This window comes from Serinus canaria, chromosome Z, assembly GCF_022539315.1.
Source record: "Serinus canaria isolate serCan28SL12 chromosome Z, serCan2020, whole genome shotgun sequence".
NCBI classification, from domain to species: domain Eukaryota; kingdom Metazoa; phylum Chordata; class Aves; order Passeriformes; family Fringillidae; genus Serinus; species Serinus canaria.
The window spans coordinates 47643498-47662747 of record NC_066343.1 but is presented as its reverse complement, the minus strand read 5'-3'; the positions used below and the strand labels follow the sequence as shown (position 1 = coordinate 47662747).

At 36.1% G+C, this 19250-nt stretch overlaps 1 protein-coding gene across 1 annotated transcript in view; it reads left to right on the top strand.

Moving 5' to 3' along the window:
• Positions 1-18891, top strand: part of KDM4C (lysine demethylase 4C) — a 245200-nt gene extending 226309 nt beyond the window's left edge. The window contains exons 20-22 of the mRNA XM_050986882.1: positions 12169-12288; positions 16074-16166; positions 17860-18891. Coding sequence (XP_050842839.1) covers positions 12169-12288; positions 16074-16166; positions 17860-18036 — 390 coding nt within the window. The 3' untranslated portion in view covers positions 18037-18891. The remainder of the gene's footprint in view (positions 1-12168; positions 12289-16073; positions 16167-17859) is intronic.
• Positions 18892-19250: the final 359 nt, after the last annotated feature.

The following is a 19250-nucleotide window of genomic DNA, read 5'->3' as shown; positions in this document are numbered from 1 at the left end:
CCCTCAGTACCTCTGGGTGGATCCCACCCAGTCCCATAGATTTGTGTGTGTCTAAGTGATGTAGTAGGTTGCTGACCATTTCTTATTGTATTGTTGGAGTTTCATTCTGCTCCCTACCCCTGTCTTCAAGCTCAAGGGGCTGGTTCTCACAGAGCAACTGGTATTAAAGACTGAAACAAAGCAAGCATTTAAGTACTTCAGCATTTTCCTCATTCTTTGTCATTAAGTTTTCCCACAGCATCCAGTAAAGGATGGAGATTGTTTTTCGCTTTCCTTTTGGTATGAATGTTTACAGAAACTTTTTTCATTGTCTTTTATGGCAGTAGACAGATTACATTGTACTGGGCTTTGGTCCTTCTGATTTTCTCGTTGCATAACCTCACAACATCCTTGTAGTTCTCCTGAGCTGGCTGCTTCTTCTTGTTAAGGTGATAAACTCTCCTTTCTTTCCTGAGCTCCAACTAGATCTCTCTGTCCAGAGATAATTTCAGTTCATTTTTGTATCACATTGCTCTGTCCAACATTTTCCTTCATTTTTTTTTGTCTACTAGTTCTTTTTAAGTGGATGCCACCTTATCTTGAGAAAAAAAAAATTGAGCATAAAAAAAGCACCACCAAGCAGTGAATTTTAACATACCAGCAGTGGTACCTGAATCCTTAACAGAATTTTGTTGATACTTATTTCAAGTACCTTCGTCCAACTGAGGACCCAAGAAAGCTCTCAGTGTGAAGAGAAAATGAGAAGATTAAACTCTCTTTCTTTGTCTATCAGTACTTTAAATTTGCCACTCTCAGGAGAGAGAGGAATGGGGCTCTTGAGAACTCTGACAACCAAAGTACTTTACTGAAATTATTACAAAGGCTACAATTTCTTATTGTGTGCACCTAGATTTTACAGCATCTAAAATTGTTATTCCCTGTTTTCTTTGTTAAAATAAAAAGAACAGGAAAAGCTCCACATTTTAGTTACTAGTATTTGAAGAGAAACCTGTCAGTGTGATAGCAATGTAGTTTTAAGAATCTGTTAATGAAATAACCCACAACTTTTTAAGTGAGGGATTTCTTTGTAATCGTCCACTATCCCAGGCAACATATGCTCACTTCATATCCTACAAAATTATTAAGTAAAAGTTTTAAGTAAATATCATATGACCCACTCTCTATTGTATATGCACTCTACTGTATACACATATTCTCTGTACTCTGTGCATGTAAAGCTACCAATTCTGTCTGCTTTTATCATGGACTTACTAAGGTTTTGCATGATCCTTCCTGGCCTATATACCCCTCACAGGGGTTTGAAACTGTGAAGGCATTTATAACCTTAATAATTACCTAAGACAAGGGGAACTGATTGGGGTAATTTACAGGTGAATGAGTTAGGATGAATACAGATTTTCCTAAAACAATTGTGTATTATTAGATAAAACAGAGACAGAACATATTAACTTCATCCTCCTTTGAGATGCGGAACAAATGGGATTTAGCTGGACAGTTTTTAAAAATTATTTTCTCCAGGCTAGCTAAAGGGAATACTAGTAGAAAACTATAATGTGCAGTTATTTTGGTGGGACTTTTTGCATGTCCAGATTAGAAAAGGTAGCTCACTTTTGAGATCTCTGATTGTCAGTGCTCAGAATGTAGTTTCAAGAACAAAATCTTACTTTTCTTCAGGAACTTCTCTCTAATGACTTTGACAGTGACTACTGACTTCCACTGGTGCAGGAAGTGTGTCTCTGCATTTGTGATAGTTAGCTTCTCAGTATCTGTTATGTTAATACTTTTGCCTCTGCTTTTGAAAAACCATACTTGAACAATAGACATTTTGAGATACTTGGCTAGCATGTAAGTCTTGAGAGCCTATTCAATGCCCACCTGTATCTAAAAAAAGAGAGGTTTTGATTCTAGCCTAGTAATTCCCAAGGGAATTACTAGGGGCTATGTTCTTCTGACAATCTGTCTTACAAAAAAGACACATGTTACTTTTCTTCTATCAGCCTTCTCTGCCATTATACATGACTGAATTCCTAACTAGTTTCTAGCATTTTTTCATAGTGATTTCTTTTCTGTATACCTTTCTCTCTTTATGTCTTCTGACAACCCTTTTCTGTTTGTCTATCTGTTCAAATAAAAGTTTCAAATAATAATGTTTGCTGCATCTTTGTGAAAGATCCATTTGACTGCTGGCATACAATAATTGCTTATTAATAAAGTTTTAATATAATGGCATGTAAATCTGTAAAAATTGGTAAGGAAATTAGAATGGTAGAATTTGCACATTTTCTGGGCAATCCATAGATTTTGGGTGCACTCCATTACTGCCATGGCCAGCATTTTCTGAGAAGGTGAAGTAGGAACGTAATTAATTTCTGAAGGTAGCAAGAGGCTAGATTGTGTTTGTAAGTATAAACTTAGTCAAAAGTTGTGGGAGTTGTTTTTATGTTGTATGAAAAAAGACATAATTAATTATAATTTGTTTAGGAACTTTCTAAAAGGTTTCTTAACTGTGACATTGAGTCTATAAACTGAATAATGTGCAATTCATGTTGGGCTGGTACAATTGTTTTTTGTGACATTACAATACTGCTGTGTAATTGAGCTCACTACTCAGCAAGTTGTATGATGTGATTGTTGAAAAGTAATTCTGAAAAATTTTGGAAAGCAAATTTGAGAGGTGCATGGCATAGCTCAGAAAAAACTTTGGTTTCTTTTCTGGCTTGATGGATTTGTAGAGATAGTATTGGATTTTACATTCTTGTTCTGTGAAATACTCCAATAATTTTAATATTTATATATGTTACGAAGAATTTACATTGAGTTTGTGAACAGGGAAAATTTATTTTAACACATTTTTGTTGTTGTGAACTTTTTCACTAGATTTACAAATGCTTATACACAGAATGGTATGTTTTTTACATGTGAATAATCGTTTGCATCTTCTGAATACCAATACAAATTAATTCCTGTTTTGAAGACTATGGTCTTAGTAAGTTAAAATCAAGCTATTTCAAAACCAAAAACTAAGGTCTAAGGCTGCAGATTGAAGGGTTTTTTCCCACTGTTTAACTCTTGGAGCTACAAAGCATCAACAGATGTAGTAGCCTTATTTTAATCTAAGACTTGTTGTACAGTACTCTTGATTTTAGTGAGTTAATTTCACTTTATTATGGAGAACATGAATAATTTTTTTGTTGCTCTTGCTTTTTTGTTTCCTATTACAGCAGAAAGACAGGCAACTTAATAGATAAGCATAAAAAATGAATATTGAACAGATTATAGGCAAATTAAAGCCTCAAATAGAAGTATTATCTTTGTACCATTTCCTTGTAGAATAGCCTTTCCACTTTATGATGAAATGCTTTATGGGTCCTTAACCATAATGATGTTTGATGAGTTGAAGGTATTGCCTCACAGGAGAGGTAATGCAAAATGCCTTGTAGGAGAAACAAAATGGAAGATAAATCATTACTTTTCAGTTCATGATAAGATGGCTGACTTTGCAGTGTGGCAGGTGAGAGAAAGAAATATATTACAACATTTCTTACGTTTGCAAAGACAGTGTGTGTCCTTGTCCGGGACCACAATGAGTACAGTTGTGATGAGCCTATGGAGCATGGTGAAATTACTAGAATTTGCACATGAATTTTTGAGATAAGGTGGGACTGCTAGGATTGGGATAGGAGTGTTATTTCACCTCCCACCTCTTTTCTGAGAAAATCCAGGAATTGTAGAATTTTTTCATCTGTTAGTTGTGCAGAAGAAGGTTATTACTAGACTTACCAGTGGTCAGTGGAGGAAGTGTTGGAAGACTCATATTTTCCTTTGTGTCTATGTTGCATAAGGAGGGGGCAGGAGCAGCACATGATCTGGTCTTTGTACTTATCTGACTATAACGGATTTACAGGGAGCAGATACACAGGTGGGCAGGATAGGAGGCACTGGTGTAGCATTCAGTCTCATCTGACTTTGGTCTAAGCATAAGATAGGATTTTCTGCTGCCCTACAGAAGCCTTGTTACTCGTAGCTAATTAGACATCTGGGTGTCCATGGAAACTTCAGCTTCCTCCTGCTGACGCTCAGTTTTGTCCCATAAGAGTGTATTGTGCCCTTTAGTGTCCTCTCTACTGTGCCTTATTGTGATGCCCAGTATGACCCTGGACATCCTCAGTCGCATTCTCCAATGGTTTGAGTTGTCTTCTGGGCAATTCTGTGTCTATCAATAAGCATTATACATGATGTATAATGCTAATTTGTATTATTAACACTTCACTGAAAGGCAATGCAATGGTTAAAATAGTAACTTTCTAAGCTGGATAGAAAATAAGACATTTTTAGATTTATGTGAGAATGCATGGTCCCATTTATATTCCAGTTTTCTTTTGTAAAGGATATATTCACTTTGTAGGAGAACATTCAGTAATATTTTAAAGACAACATATTATATGTCCATTTAAAGTATTTTTATACTCCCATTTTGTGATTCAAAGCTAAATTTGTTGAATTACAGTAACTATTCTGTTAATCTGGTGATTTCACTGAATTTATACCAATTCAAATCCGGAACTGCACTCCTGGGAATCAGGCCTTCTCTTTCAAATGCTAATGCACTGTGTAAATTGCTGTTCCTGTTTAGATAAAAATCTGACTGTGACAAATTAGCTACCACTCTCCTTTCCATTCAAATTGTCTTGGAACATATGAGACCTAATTCTGCGTTTCTAAAAATTTGCATCAACTAGTATATCCTATCAGCTTTGGAAAGAGAAACAGTTCGACAGTCTATTGAGATTAGTGGTTGTTTCAGAGATTTTCCACAATTTGTTTCTCCACTTGCACTTTAATGGTGTGGGTAGATATATTCAGTGTTTGCAGTTGTGATGTGGTATTTTTCTGTATGATCAGCTTTTCTAAATTGGAGGTATTGGTTGTAATTGCATTAGTCATGCTCCTTGTATGAAACAATCACCAGTGAGCAGGACTGTGGAAGCTTAATCACTAGCATTCGTGTTGAAAGTTAATATTAGCTGAAAGAATGTAGGCAGAGAAGAAAATTTGGAAGCTCTTTTGCAGAATGGCCTTGGAAAGGCCACTTCCTGATGTTCATCTGGTCTTCATCTGGTTTCTGTTGGTACAGGGAGCACTATCTAATTATGTGTACCCTAGTAGCAATGAGGTAGGATAGTAAATTTAACTCAGGTCCTAATTTAAGGGGAACATTTAATAGCTAGTCCTGCAGTTCAGATGGAATAACCATGAGGACCATTTCTGTGCAAAAGCCAAATAATCAGGCCGTTTTTCATGTTTAAAATCTAGGGACTAGAAACCCACTTGAAGTCTTACCGGTGAAAATCAGATGTACTTAGCATGTTTTTTCTGTGTTGTGAGAATTTACTGTTAATTTTGTGATTATCAGAAGCATACTAATTTGTTTTAAATTGAAATGAATGTGTTATGAATTCAGTTTGCTGTAAAGTGCATTTCAGTTTCTCAAATATAAGAGGACAGAGGTTTTTGGTGTTTTGAGTTTTGGACACTGTGCGTTAATTTAAAATTATTTTACAGAAACCATGACATTTCTAGGATAAAAGTCAATACAATGGCTTTCTCTCTGCAAATTTTGGTTAGATAGACTAACAGTAAGATCTGAACTATTCTTAGCTATTTAAGAAATGCAGGGGATGACAGAAAATGAACAATTTCTATTTCTCTGATTGATTCTAACAATATGTATAAATTTATGAACACAGCATGATTTAGAGTAAAAATATTATGTAGATACTTAGGAAAGTCAAGTTTAGTGCAATTTCAGAATCTGAGTTTTTTCTAGTCAGTCTTTTCAATATCTGCTTCTCTTTGATCTTTGCAACCTCAGGGCTAGATTATGAGCTTTCAGTCTGCTAGGAGGAGGATTAAAATATTGTGCCATGGCCCCTCTGCAGCAGGGGTGGAACAATACAGAAAAGATCTGTTTCACCAGGCATGCTATGGGGATGAAGCCAAGCTTCTGCTTACCTTTGCCTTTTGCCATTCCATCTTGCTTGATTGCATGGACAAAAACATACTGTTGGAAAGTTGGAAGAACTTTCTAAAACAGAAAGCTGTGGCAGCTCTATAAAATGAATTCTTACACAGTCTTTCTGGAAAACTGCTGTTGAGTGATTGAATTATGTCTTCCTAGAGGGTTATGGTGTCATATGATACAGAAATAGAGTGATTTTGAAAGATGAGAAATGCATTCAGCTAAAATAATTGTCACAAATACTGTATTTGAGCTAAGATGGTTTCAACCATCTTTAAACTCATAGCATCTCAGGAAAAATATTCCCAGTCAGAGTCTGTATTTTTATTCTAATATTTTTATTCTAAGTGAAATAATTTATTAAATTTCTGCATATTTTATTCTCTTGTTGTGTTTACAATGCTGTACAGCAAAAAACAGATTAGAAGTTTGTACTAGTTCACAAAACCTGTTGCAAGGGTCACAGTTAACCACTTTTAACCTGTGTTGTTTATGTCAATTATACCATCAGTGGTATTTGACAACAATTTCAATAAACAGTGGAGCATTTTGTACCTTGTTTTTTGAAACAAAGAAAATCAGGAAGTGAAAGCCAGGAGTGTCAAGGAGACACAGAAATGTTTGCTAGGGGACACTGAGGAAAATACCATTATTTTCTCCCCTAGTAAGCTCATTTTAAGAGCACAGATGTGAGAACTGAGTTTCCTGATCTCCCACTCTGATCTGATCAAAATGAATATAGATATTATTCATTTTCATAGGAGACCTACAGAATGCTTATGCATAAGGGGGAGGGAAAAAGCAGCTTTGAAAGCAAGCACACTAGTCTAAGTTGTCAATTGCAGGATCAAGTTTGGGATCTTCATCATCACAACTCATGAATGCTCTCTTGAGTTAGGCTGGAATCACCTATCATCCAAGCAATTAACAAGAAGCAGGTGATGTAATGGACCCCTGATTTGAATGGACTAGTGCTGGTGATTTTCTATTAGAATATTATTGTTTTCTGCATCAGGTTTAAACATTTGTATACTGTTTGGTTTATACCTCCCATAAAAGATGCCATATTGGCCACATTTTCTTATTTTTAAACAAGTTTTTGAGATACCATGACCAGTGCCCTCCTCAGCAGTAGACTAGGAGAGACCAGACAGCTTCCTGTGCCACACTGACTGAACTCCTCCTCCACAGAAGAGAGTCTCTTTCTCTGTGCCTAGCAATGACATGAGGTGGTATAGAATAACCTACAGGCCCTATTCATGGTCCCTCCTCGCTACTGCAGAAATTAACCCTGTCCTGGCCAGAACGAGGACACCATTACAGAAGGCCTCTAGATCAGTCAGTCATTATTTGCCCTTAGTGAAGCCATGCTAGCTGTCTTGGATCACCTGCATGTGCCTTAGTATGTCTTCCATGAAGATCTGGTCCATGATCATCTCATGCACAGAGGTGAAGCTCAAAGCTCTATATTTTCCTGACTCTACTTTCTCCTCATTTGAAAAATAGGAGAGATGCTTCCTTTTACAGTCACCAAGTACTTTGTCTGACTACTCTGAATTTTCAAATATGACAAAGAGTGGCTTGGTAAAAGCACCAGCTATTTCCCTTTGGACTCTAGGTTGAATATCACCAGGGCTCATAAACTAGTACCTTTTCAAGTTCATCAGGTGGAATCAAACCAGTGCATGGTTTACAGAGAAAGGAACACTGATCCTGCAAGCGCATATAGAGGTTCAGGGGGTAGATACTTGTTTTCAGTTGGCTCCTTTGGATGAAATCTAAAAGAAGTCAAAGGCTCTTATAGTCTTGCAATTTAAAATAAAAATTATTGAGTTTGAGATAGCTGATTTAATAACCAAATAATCAGGGAAACATTATTGAATAAAATTGTAGGCATCCAAGGTACCTCAGTTTTTGATAGCTTAGGAGAATAGTCTCAATAGTTAGTAAGTTCATCTTAGACCAGAATATCTATACCTCTTTGCCGTAATTTAGGAAAGCATTTAAACGTATTTGAAGGTATTTTCTTCAAGTGTCACAATTGCAACATTTTAAGTTCCTAGATTCCAGTGCATGCTTCAGGTTCAGTCTTCCTTCTGTTTTATTAGTGTGACTCCACAGTTCCTATCTGTGTGAACCATGAGCTGCCACTGCCATTGGATTTGTTACTTGCAAATTCAGTGTCCGGCCTTAATAAATCAAACCAACCTCTCTGGTAAAAAAACAGAATATCAGAAGAAAAATAGAAAAAAATGTCTTCTTTATCTGCAGTGCTTTGCATGTGAATTCCTTCATGACAGCATAGAAGACAACCCCAGTATTTCAAAATGGATTTCCAACATCTATTGCAAAAAGATTGCTTACTATTCTAGTTTAGTGTATATAATGAATTCCAAAATAAATGCTTTCTAAACTCAGAAAGTACTACCTTTAATAAACAAGAAAACTTTCATCATTTATTATTATTATTATTATTATTATTATTATTATTATTATTATTATTATTATTATTATTATTATTATTATTATTATTATTATTATTATTATTATTAATTAAAGGTTATGCTCTTGAAGTGTCTTTTGAATAGCTGTAAGCCTAACAGTGGGGAGACCATATCTCCAGTAATGTGTCTAATTATGATCTTAACTATACAAGAAGGCTGTGGACATAGAGGAACAAATATGGTAAAAGGATATGAAAGTGATGGAGGAACTGAAGCATCTATGATATGAGGGAACTGGGACTGTTCAGGAGAGCAGTAGATTCAGAAGGATCTCATCCAAATGTGTCAACATGTGTTGTGGGAAGTAAAGAGGATGAAGCCACACACTTCTTGGTGATGCAGAATGACAGGAAGAAAGACATCAGGTACCAGCTGAAATACAGGAAATCCCTCAACACAGGATTTTTCTTCACTTAAGAAAATACTCTTTCACTGTGAGAGTGGTTGAATGCTTGGATTAATGGCCCAGGGAGGCCTTGAAGCATTCATCTTTAGAGATACCTAGTCATGGTTGGAGTTGGGGCTCTGAGCTGTGCAAAAGCAGGAATGTGAAGCTGGACCTGTAAGTGAATTGTATTTTGAGTACAGATGGGGATGCTTTGTCCATTTCTATAAATAAGGTAATACATTATGTAATTGTATGGGAAATGTGCATTGTTTATAAGCTGAATGTAGATTGAGCCCACACTGTGAGTTCTTTACAGATGTATGGGGATGTTGAAGGATTTCTATACCAACCATATGCTGTCTGACTTTTTGTTACCTGAGAAAAAAGTGAGGTTGCATTTTTGCCATTTTGTCAGTCTAAGAAATGGGTCTTATCATTCCCAAGGAAAAAAAAAAATTTAAGAATTATTTGTGCAGTAAAAAGAGAATCTCAAATCGTTATGATCCTGTGAAAATAAAAGGTAGGAGTTCTGGTAGGAATGAATAAAAACTAGTACCAATTTACCAAATATTGTTCCATAGACTAAGACATTGTGATGATACATGAAGAATGAGGTTGTCATTTGTCTAGTTATTTGCATGAGGACTCTAATTTTCCAAATGAGCAATTCCATTAGCTATCCTAGAGTCCATGAGATATTTTTCTCTTGTGGAAGTTGCAAAGGGAGTAATTCATGCTGGGCTTTTGTTCTTGGAAAATTAATGTTAGGCTTGACATTGTTGTTAGATTGTTTGTTTTCAGGAAATTTATTCCATTCCATGATGCATTTTAAAAGTTCATTTCAAGACACTTAGCCAAGACTCCTTTTTGCACTTTTGCAATAAATAGTGGAAGAAGTATCATAATGATAATAACCATTTTGACAGTTGCCGCGCTGCTGCATCGAGTGCACTTTACTCCCCTGAGAGCTGGGGGGAGGCGGCGCCGGCTAGCTGGGAGCACAGCAGCCGCTAGCAGCTAGGGGCACTACCTTAATTCGCCGGGGCATCTGGGCAGCACCTTCGACAGAGCAGCAATATCGAGAGGAGCGGCAAAAGCGGAGAAGCTTAAGAGAAAAGAGGACCTTCCCTCGCTTGGTGCAGTCCAGGGATTTATTGTCTCCAGGGGGTCCAGGCGGGAAAAGGCAGAGAACAAAGGGTAACGGCAGTATATAAAGGGGGTGGAACATAGGTACAAGAACCAATGGGGGAAACTGAGGAGGGGAATCGGACATAACTGACACAGACGAGAACCAATGATACAAGAGCTAGGGAGGGGCCTCAGAGCACTTGCCCAATCACTCTCTGAGGAAGGGAGAAGTTTCTGGAGAAATGGGCAGGGCCCTGGGAGATGGACAGGGCTCTGGAGAAGGGGAAAATGTAACAAGTGGGATGGTTGCTAAGGGAACGGGGGTGGAGACAAGGGCTTGGCAGTATGACCAGACTGGGAGGGAACCATTTCAGGGATAGGGGGAAACCAGGACTGAACCATCAAAATAGGTTTAGGATTACAACTGGGGGGAACATTACAAAATGGGGAGAACAATACAAACAGGGAAGATAACACAACTGGAAATTGGATGCGCACCACAACAGACAGTCATACTGAGAAGAGAGCAACTAAGAATATAGTCTAATTTAATTTATAGTCAGAGCCATGATAGCATTTAGTAATCCCTGTCCCCTGCAAAGTTATAATTATTCTACTACAACAGCCATCCTTTCCCCTTTCTTCCTGTCTCTCCTGAAAATATTGGGAAGGGTAATACAGTAATTCCACCTATTCCAAATGTATGATGACGTTGAAAGAATATTTCTTTCTGTGTTTATCACAGCAACCTTTGCCAGGCAAACACGAGGGCATATTTTAAAGCCTTTGCACAACACCTGAGGGGTGACAGAGACAGTATTGTCGTGCAGGGAAGTGTTTCTGTGAAAATCCAGCTTTTAATTTCTTTTATCCCATGTTGAATCAATCTCATGGATTAAGATACGTGTGATAAAACTCAGTTTATAAAGGTTGGATTTGGCTAGAATGATATTACATCAAGATAATGTCCAAGTGAGGATCACTGGAGTGCATTTTTACTCCCATATTTTCTTTGTCATGATGATCATTGGCCTCTGTTGGAAGTGAATTGTTCAACTCAGAACACAATTTTTTTTTTAAGTTTTTCTACGTAAATCTAAGAAAACAGTGATACTATTGTGGCAACCTGAGATAGCGCCAGGTCCTGTCACTGAGGCCATATACCTGAGTCCTTGTCTTTATCTTCTCTCTTCCCACTGTAGACCACTTACGAGCTCAGGTAATGTAATCACTGAATAAGTCCCCTCATACCCAGGAGAATACCACTCAGTTAGCACTAATTTACATGACAGGTCTTGTGATGTAGTCACTATGAAGTAGAGATGCCTTTGTTGGAGTGAGGATTTGAACAGAGAATTGGAGAGCCCAGATGTGTCACATAATTTTTGTATTCTTTGTCTTATTTCCTCATGTGAGCACTTGCTGTTATGAGTGTATGGCTGGCATGCTCTGAAAATGAGTCATTTAGGTCAGACTGAGACATACGGGACAAAAGAAACCATTACAAGAACATGCTGCAGCTACTGATGCTCTGACATGCTCAACAAGTCAGGCACAAAAGTTGACCAAACCATAGGAACAAAAATGCTTTATATCCCATGGAAGAAAATATTTCCCCCTAATACTATTTTGCAAGCATTTGGATTCTTTTAGTGTTCCTCCATCAGCTATGCAAAAAACTCATTGGCATTTATGGTTAGATCCATGTATGTTTCAGTCAGCAAAGATAGCATCCAGCAAAAAATGTGCTGTGGTTAACGAAACATGAATTACTTGGATATGTAAAAGAGAAGCTGTTGCACATATGCAATTGCGCTTTAGTGATCCTTATTTTCAATGTGTGTTAGAAATTAATTTTGGTCGAAGTGTATCACAGTTGCTGATAGCTATCTGATTTATGCATATGTTGTCTTGCCAATGCAGCATCAAGCTGTAAAGAGTTTTTCTCTGGTCAGTATTTAATTTTCATAAGGGCGAACATTAGCATTAGGCTTTTAGCAGGATTATAAAACTTGAAACACGCATGGTAATAAATCTTTTCCAATTACTAAGTTGTAAAAGCATCTTACTAGTAATTTCAGTGCAGTGGTTCACTCACTGATTTGAGAATCCATCTTCTTTTTAAATAGAGCAGAGATTGCCTAAGGCTGGGTCCACCTGCAGAGGGAGAGGTTGTCCAGGTGAAATGGCCTGATGGAAAACTGTATGGTGCAAAGTATCTGGGAACAAATACAGCTCACATGTATCAGGTGAGTATCTATGTTTATTACCACACACTTGCTAGAATGTCTTTATTGTAAATGGCTCCTTTGGCTCTAGCATTGGCGTGGCCAGCCACACTTTCAAAGGAAGAAGGCTGGAGTGTGAATTCTTATTGTAAGTGTCACCACACTTTTAACTAATATGTAAAACTTTCTAACCTGGTAGCAAGTGCTGGGCACTGTTTGGGAGAGAAGTTTAACTTGGTCTTACAAAATCAAGAAAATTACTTGCTTTTTTTAAGAACTCAGGTAAAGAGGTGGAACATAAAGATTGAAAGATGACATTTGGTATTTTCTGCAAGTTGTTTACTTTCATTTTGTAAGTTCACGGCTAATTATAAGATTAATGACATAAGATTAAGTATTGTATGAGCCTGCAATGAACCTGAGGCATTTCATAAGAAGTTGGAAGGGAGGACACTAGGAAGAAGAGCAGAACATTAATTTGTCTGAGGCATTTTTTAATTAATTAATCTTAGGAGCATTTTATCCTCATCAAAGGCAAAAGGGAACTGAACACTGAAGGCAAAGCTTAAAAGCTGACTTCTTATTTCAGAGTAACAATTACAGGGTTTTTTGGGCTTGCCTTTGAGAAAAATCAGTCAGCAGCTTTGAGTACCTAAGTGAATAGTAGAAACTGCAATAAAACAATCACAATAATAATAGCACTTCTGAAAGAATGAGGACCTAGATCCATTTCTTTTATATATTTGTAATCATTTTCACTTACGTAACTCTTTTCATCAGGGGGGCCTCACATTACTGTACCAAAATGGCAAATTTACTGTTATATCTCTAGATAAATTAAGGCACAGGGAAGCTAAATTACTTGTTGCATTGACCTTCTCACTTTTCCAATGGCTTGCAATCGAATTCAAGCGCTCAAATGCCTAAAGTCTTGAACTGGTCTCTAAATCTTACCTCGTCCCTTATATTTAGCAGCTGTGTTGTGAAGGTCAAAAGTTCTTTATAAAGTATGAAGATTATTTTTCTATAGTAACATTAATCTTCAAATCATTTAATCTTTTCAACAACTAGTCTTCTGAGGAATACTGTGAGGTAAATTAGATGAATGTTTTTGTCTTTCATATTTGAAGGAATCTGACTTAGTCAAAACAAACAATGTCTTATTTTAGACCTCTTGAATAACATGATGAAATGAGTTTTGTTTAAGGAAAATGGATAAGCATGTGGAGGCTCAGCAAGATTTAGAGTTCCTGAGCATAACAAACATAAATTCCTGTAAATTGCCTCTAACAATCCCTGTCATGGGGGGAAATGACAAAGTTTAAAGATTAGAGGGAGTCCATATTACAATACAAAGAACCATAGAGACAAGCAAGTATTTTGTCTTCAGGATGAGAGAGGAGGCTGCCTGTGTCCACAGATTACAAAAAGTTTATGACAGGAAGGGTGCAAGATTAACTTCAAGACATACTAGTAGTTCTTCCTCTGGTCTTCCTAAACAGTGTCTAAAAGCTTCCAGGACTCACACATACACAAAGGCTTATTTTCATCTGCTGTGATCTGTGTTGCACCTTTGAGATTCTCTTACCTAGTCTTTTGCATGATTTCTTAGATCTCATAAAGCAAATCTGTTCTAGTTGGAAAATTCTGTGAATTTTTTGTCATGTTCATCAGACATTTGTACCAAATGCAGCAGTACTTGAGCTTGCAGGAGCTATGACACAGTGCTCCAGAATATGTGTCATACAGTTTTCATTTGTCAGCCAGTATCCTACACAATCCCTAAGCAGAGCTAAACCTGCCTAATGAAGCAGGTGCTCAAGTGAAATTATATGATCTACATCTGATATCTTGATGATTTCTGATATTGAGGTTCACAATTGAGTTAAGAGTTTATTAAATTATCCATTCACTTCATTAATTGCTTTCTAACAGCTTTTCCTTTAATTTATGATGTGCTTGTAGAAAAAAACCTCATGAAGATAGTAACATATCACTCAGTACAGCAGCAGAATCCAAGTGAAATAACTTACTTGATAAAATTGATGATTTGAAATGTAGGATCTGCAATCTGAATTGAATTGGAGCTATTAGAGATTGTCGGTTTATATTTTGCATGAATCATGATACTATTGAAAGTCTTAGAGAAGCTCTTGTGTTTACTATCCAGTGTAGGCAAATTATTTCTAGTGTGATATACTGGATTATACCTAAAAAAACTTCCATTTACTCTTCATTGTAAATGTGCAATATATTTCATACTGCAAGCATGGCATTCTCTGGTATGAAGTATTTGCATCCTACTAAATCCTACTGTTTTATAGTATTTGCGTACTATAAAAGCAAATATACTAACCATTTAAGAAGAGATTTTCTTATCACATGGAGTGTCTGAGTTAATTTCCTACCCAGTTTTTTCACCAGGGATGCAAAAAACATTATTACCAACTGCATTATGCAAAAACATTACCAAATGTATTGCGCAGGAAGGAGCAGGAATAGCAGAAAGACTGTTCCTGCAACCTGGATTGCCATCATTTAATTAAACAAGCTTAAGGCAAATTGACTTTTAAGTTCCTCTAACATACTGCTAACAGAGTAGCCTTATGGGGTTAGTAACAGGAGCAGAAAGGAGTAAGGATGACTCTTGTGACTTTGTTATCCATTTGTATACTCTATGCATTTTAAGTGCATTCCAGATTTGTGCAGCCTTATAATTGCAGTGAAAATATTGTTTTTAAAGAAGTTAAAAAGATTATAGTCTGTATCCTGGCTTTTGAGAATGGATATATGGATTTTTCCTCTGTTCACATATTATCTGACGTACTCAGCTACAGCAAGCTTTTAATTTGAAAAAAACACAGTTCATTTACAAGTTCAAATGCATGATTGTTCATTTGTATCTGTAATAATACTTTTGATAAGTCAGTATTCTCCCATGTTTGTATTTGTGCTTATTCTTCTAGTCAAGTGTGCTGTTGTCATTGTGACATAGTCTCATTAAATCACCTAAGGATGTAGAATGGGACTTCTAATTTTATACCAAAATTTAAATTATAGTTTCTGTGGGACCTAAACTGCAGTCACAGATAATAGCTGAAGTTCACAACTATTAGATGAAGTATTAAACTAGAGGAAAAAATCAGCAGCTACTGGAAAAAGCTTAAATGCTTCAAAGCCTCAGCATTTTAACATTCCTCACACCTAGTTACATTTCCTTTCTCATTTTCTGCTAACAGGGTTCATATTGGATTAAATCTAAACCTAAGCATGATAAAGCTTTTCATCTTCTGAACAGAGCATTTAAAAGAAATTCCATCAGATTCAATAAAATTCTGTTAACTGGTATTTCCTTAGTTGTCACTCACACTTTCTTTGACATGGTCTTCCTCAACCTTGAATCACGGGGATGTTAAAATTAATTTTTTATTTATCAGAAGCAAGTAAAAAATTAGAGACAAATAAAAATGACACAAGGACATTTTAATATGTCACTCCTGCAAAATAATGTTGCCTCTCTTGTTACTGTTCAGCATTCCTAATCTAAAATCTTTTACTTCATTATATATGTGTCAGTGCTGATTTTGAAGTCTCTTTGCTCAGATACTATTTTCAATGAAGTATATGTTGCAATTCCGAAGAAATAACATTTTTTAAGTTTCAGCATAATTTTATGCTAAAACAGATAGCAAAATGTCTGTATATAAGTCTTCTTTGCTTACATAAGTATTTTCAAACATTTCCAGGAACTTCCTGCAAGAGTTAATTATAATTTTGTTTTCAAATTCCCATTTTTTTTCAATTAGGTGGAGTTTGAAGACGGTTCTCAAATAGTAATGAAGAGAGAAGAAATATATACACTGGATGAAGAGCTTCCTAAGAGAGTAAAAGCCCGTTTTGTGAGTATTTGCTGATGCTAACTCTGTAATACGTATACATGCTCAAAAGACCAATAACACTATACTAGGATTTATGTTGGATTTTCAGTTTAAACATACTCATGTTTTGTGAAGCCTGTGCTCTTCAGAGTGGCTAAATCAGCCCAGTTAGGATGTGTCTCCATTTGCTAGTGAGATGGTTAGTTGTTCTTCCAGTACAGGCAAATGCTGTTGTCAGACATAATTCTTTTCTCCTAAAAGGGACGTGTTTGTATGATCTGTCAGATCAGGAATGACCAAGTTAGTAAACATTTAAATTGACAGACATTCTATTCTTTCAGTATGCTTATAACAGGTATTGTTTTTAAAAAAATTTCCAACTTCTCAGAGCTTTGTGATTTTAAAAGCCTTACTTTAATAAAAAGGCAATTAACTTCTTGTAAGGAACAATATAACTGATCAAAACTCATTAATGTTGCTGGCAGGATTTATCAGCATTTCACAGTCTTTGTTTTAAAAACAAATCTTTGCTGCATTTTTTAAAGTTTCCTGCTGTTTCAAACAGCATCCACCAGCTACATTTTTATGTATGTATGCCTAGTGGAAAAGTGTTGAACTCACAGGAAGCATAACTCGTAGAGGTTGAAAAGGGAAAGTACCTCCATACATTTGTTGGAAGAGATGACTGTTTTTTACCTGTTTTAAGACAGGTCTTTCTGATGTAAAGTGCACGGGTTAAATATTCTAGGTTAAGAAACCTTTATGTCAGTGAATTTGGGATATATGCACAAATCTTTCAGTGTCTTGACTAGGGTTAAGATAGATGTCTTGGAAAATGTTAAAAAACCCATCTAATGGGTTTTTTTATTATACTTGGAAAGCATACCAATAATAATAATAATAATAATGGGGTTTGTGCTATTGTTTTTAAAATTTATTTTTTAGGAATCAATGTCTTTTTATTTATTTGTGTATTAACTTCATTAGGCAGCTAATTGTAGATTAAAAACATTAAATTTGGTCAGCTGAATAAAAACCATCATAGCTGTTATTGAGACTTCTGCCTGATTTTTTACTAGTGCCTTAAATTCTAGAAATATACAGGGTAGTCCTCAAGCCATGCCCAACACCTTCTTCCCCTCCTCGTGCTGAACACCGTGCAAGTTAAAGGTGGCCTATGATCCTGTTTCTATCTGTTGAAGTAAAAGACACCACTTTCTTCTAAATTATGTTTTTCTTAATCTTGGGAATTCTTCCGTGGTCCAGCAGTGTAAGTTGGTCCAAAATATTTTGCCTGATTCTACCCAAATGGCTTGCTGTTTGTTGTTCCACTGCTTTGTTAGTGGGGATTCCCAACTGGTGTAAATGTGATGACAAGTGACCAAACTGTGACCCTGATTCTTCGCAAATTAGGCAGTGCCCAGGCTTCTTTTCATGACATAGTACCTTGCATTTAAAACTTTCCTGAATAACACAAGGTGGTGAATATTGCATGATACTGCTAGGATCAAACCTGCCCAACAGTTGCATCACTTCCATGTCACTGTTTTGTCACCTAGAATTATCATGACTGGATAGAATCTAGACTAACAACAGATGTTAGTTACCTGTTTCCAATAAACACTACAGACATGGAGAATTTAATACTGAATAGGACATGCCAAATATGGAAAGATAAAAATTGTATGTATGTGTAATTAATGTCTGGTTTTAGTCTACAGCTTCTGACATGAGATTTGAAGACACGTTTTATGGAGCAGATATTATCTTGGGAGAGAAGAAAAGGCAGAGAGTATTGAGTTCTCGCTTTAAGAATGAATATGTGGATGATCCAGGATACCGCACCTTCTTAAAAAGCTCATTCCAGAAGAAATGCCAGAAAGGACTGTAAAGGAAGCAAGAGAAGAGAAAGGGTTCTTGATTAAAAAGCATGCAGCATTATTTGCTATTGGGTTTTTTAATTGAACACTCCATTTTACAGTGAACTAATCCATACACCAGCCTTGTAATCTGAAGTACTTGAGTTCTGATTTCAGCAGTTAGTGTATTTAAGAATTTGTAATATTTTGCATTATAAAACCAGTGGGAAACAAGAGAGATTACTAAATTATATGCTGAAGAGAAGTTTCAGCCTCTCATTGAAATAACTGGTAAAATTCCCTTTGAATTCTTTGATTCACAGTTCTGAATAGGAGACATTTTAGTAAACAGAGGTAATGTCAGTGGCTCACTTTTTTCTACACATAGAAAAGGATGTTAAGTTCAAAAATAGCAGTTTTTATAAAACATTTTTAAAACAAAACCAGGTTTGTACAGTACTGAGACCAAAAGGGCTGTACTTACTTTGTACAGTGCTTTTACATTTTTATGTCACTGCTGTTTGCACTAGGATTTGATGTGGACTCAGCTATTGACTTAGATATTTTTGGCTTTTGAGGGAGGAATCTTCAGCACAGAAAGGATATTTTGTATATTTAAAGAGACAGATTTTGGCAGTTATTTTTAAACATGTTTTTAATAAGTCTGTTAAGAATAGCTGCTTGTAAAATATAAATTTCTTTCACTGTGTGTATGAAAATTAGAGTTTAAATATATATGCTTAACAGCCTAGTTTTGAATGAATATATTATAGCTTTTATTTTGAAATAATGTTCTAGCATATAATAATGTTTTAAAATAAATAAATAAATGCTTTACTACAATTACAACATTTTCCTGTTGATGTGATTTTGAACCCCATTGTTTCATACATAGGAATCAAGAATATATTCTGTATTTTTCTGAACACAACAGAATAAACTCAAAGATACTCACATAGCTTAATGTTAAAATGCAGAGTTGATAAGTACTGTACTTTCATTTCTTGTCTTTCTGTTTCTCTCCCGTCTTTGGTATCTTGACCTTTTTCAATGTTTCACAGAAAGCAGAAAGTCTGAATTTGTCTGAACACTTGGGTATGTGAACCTAGGAGGGAGCGTTATCAAAATGACATAATCTGTTTCTTGTAAATTGGACAGTCAGCAGGATTTCTGACTGTCTGCCACAGGAAAAATAGCCCTCCAAAATCCAATTTAAATCCGAGCACTGCTGTTTCTAGGGCTCTGT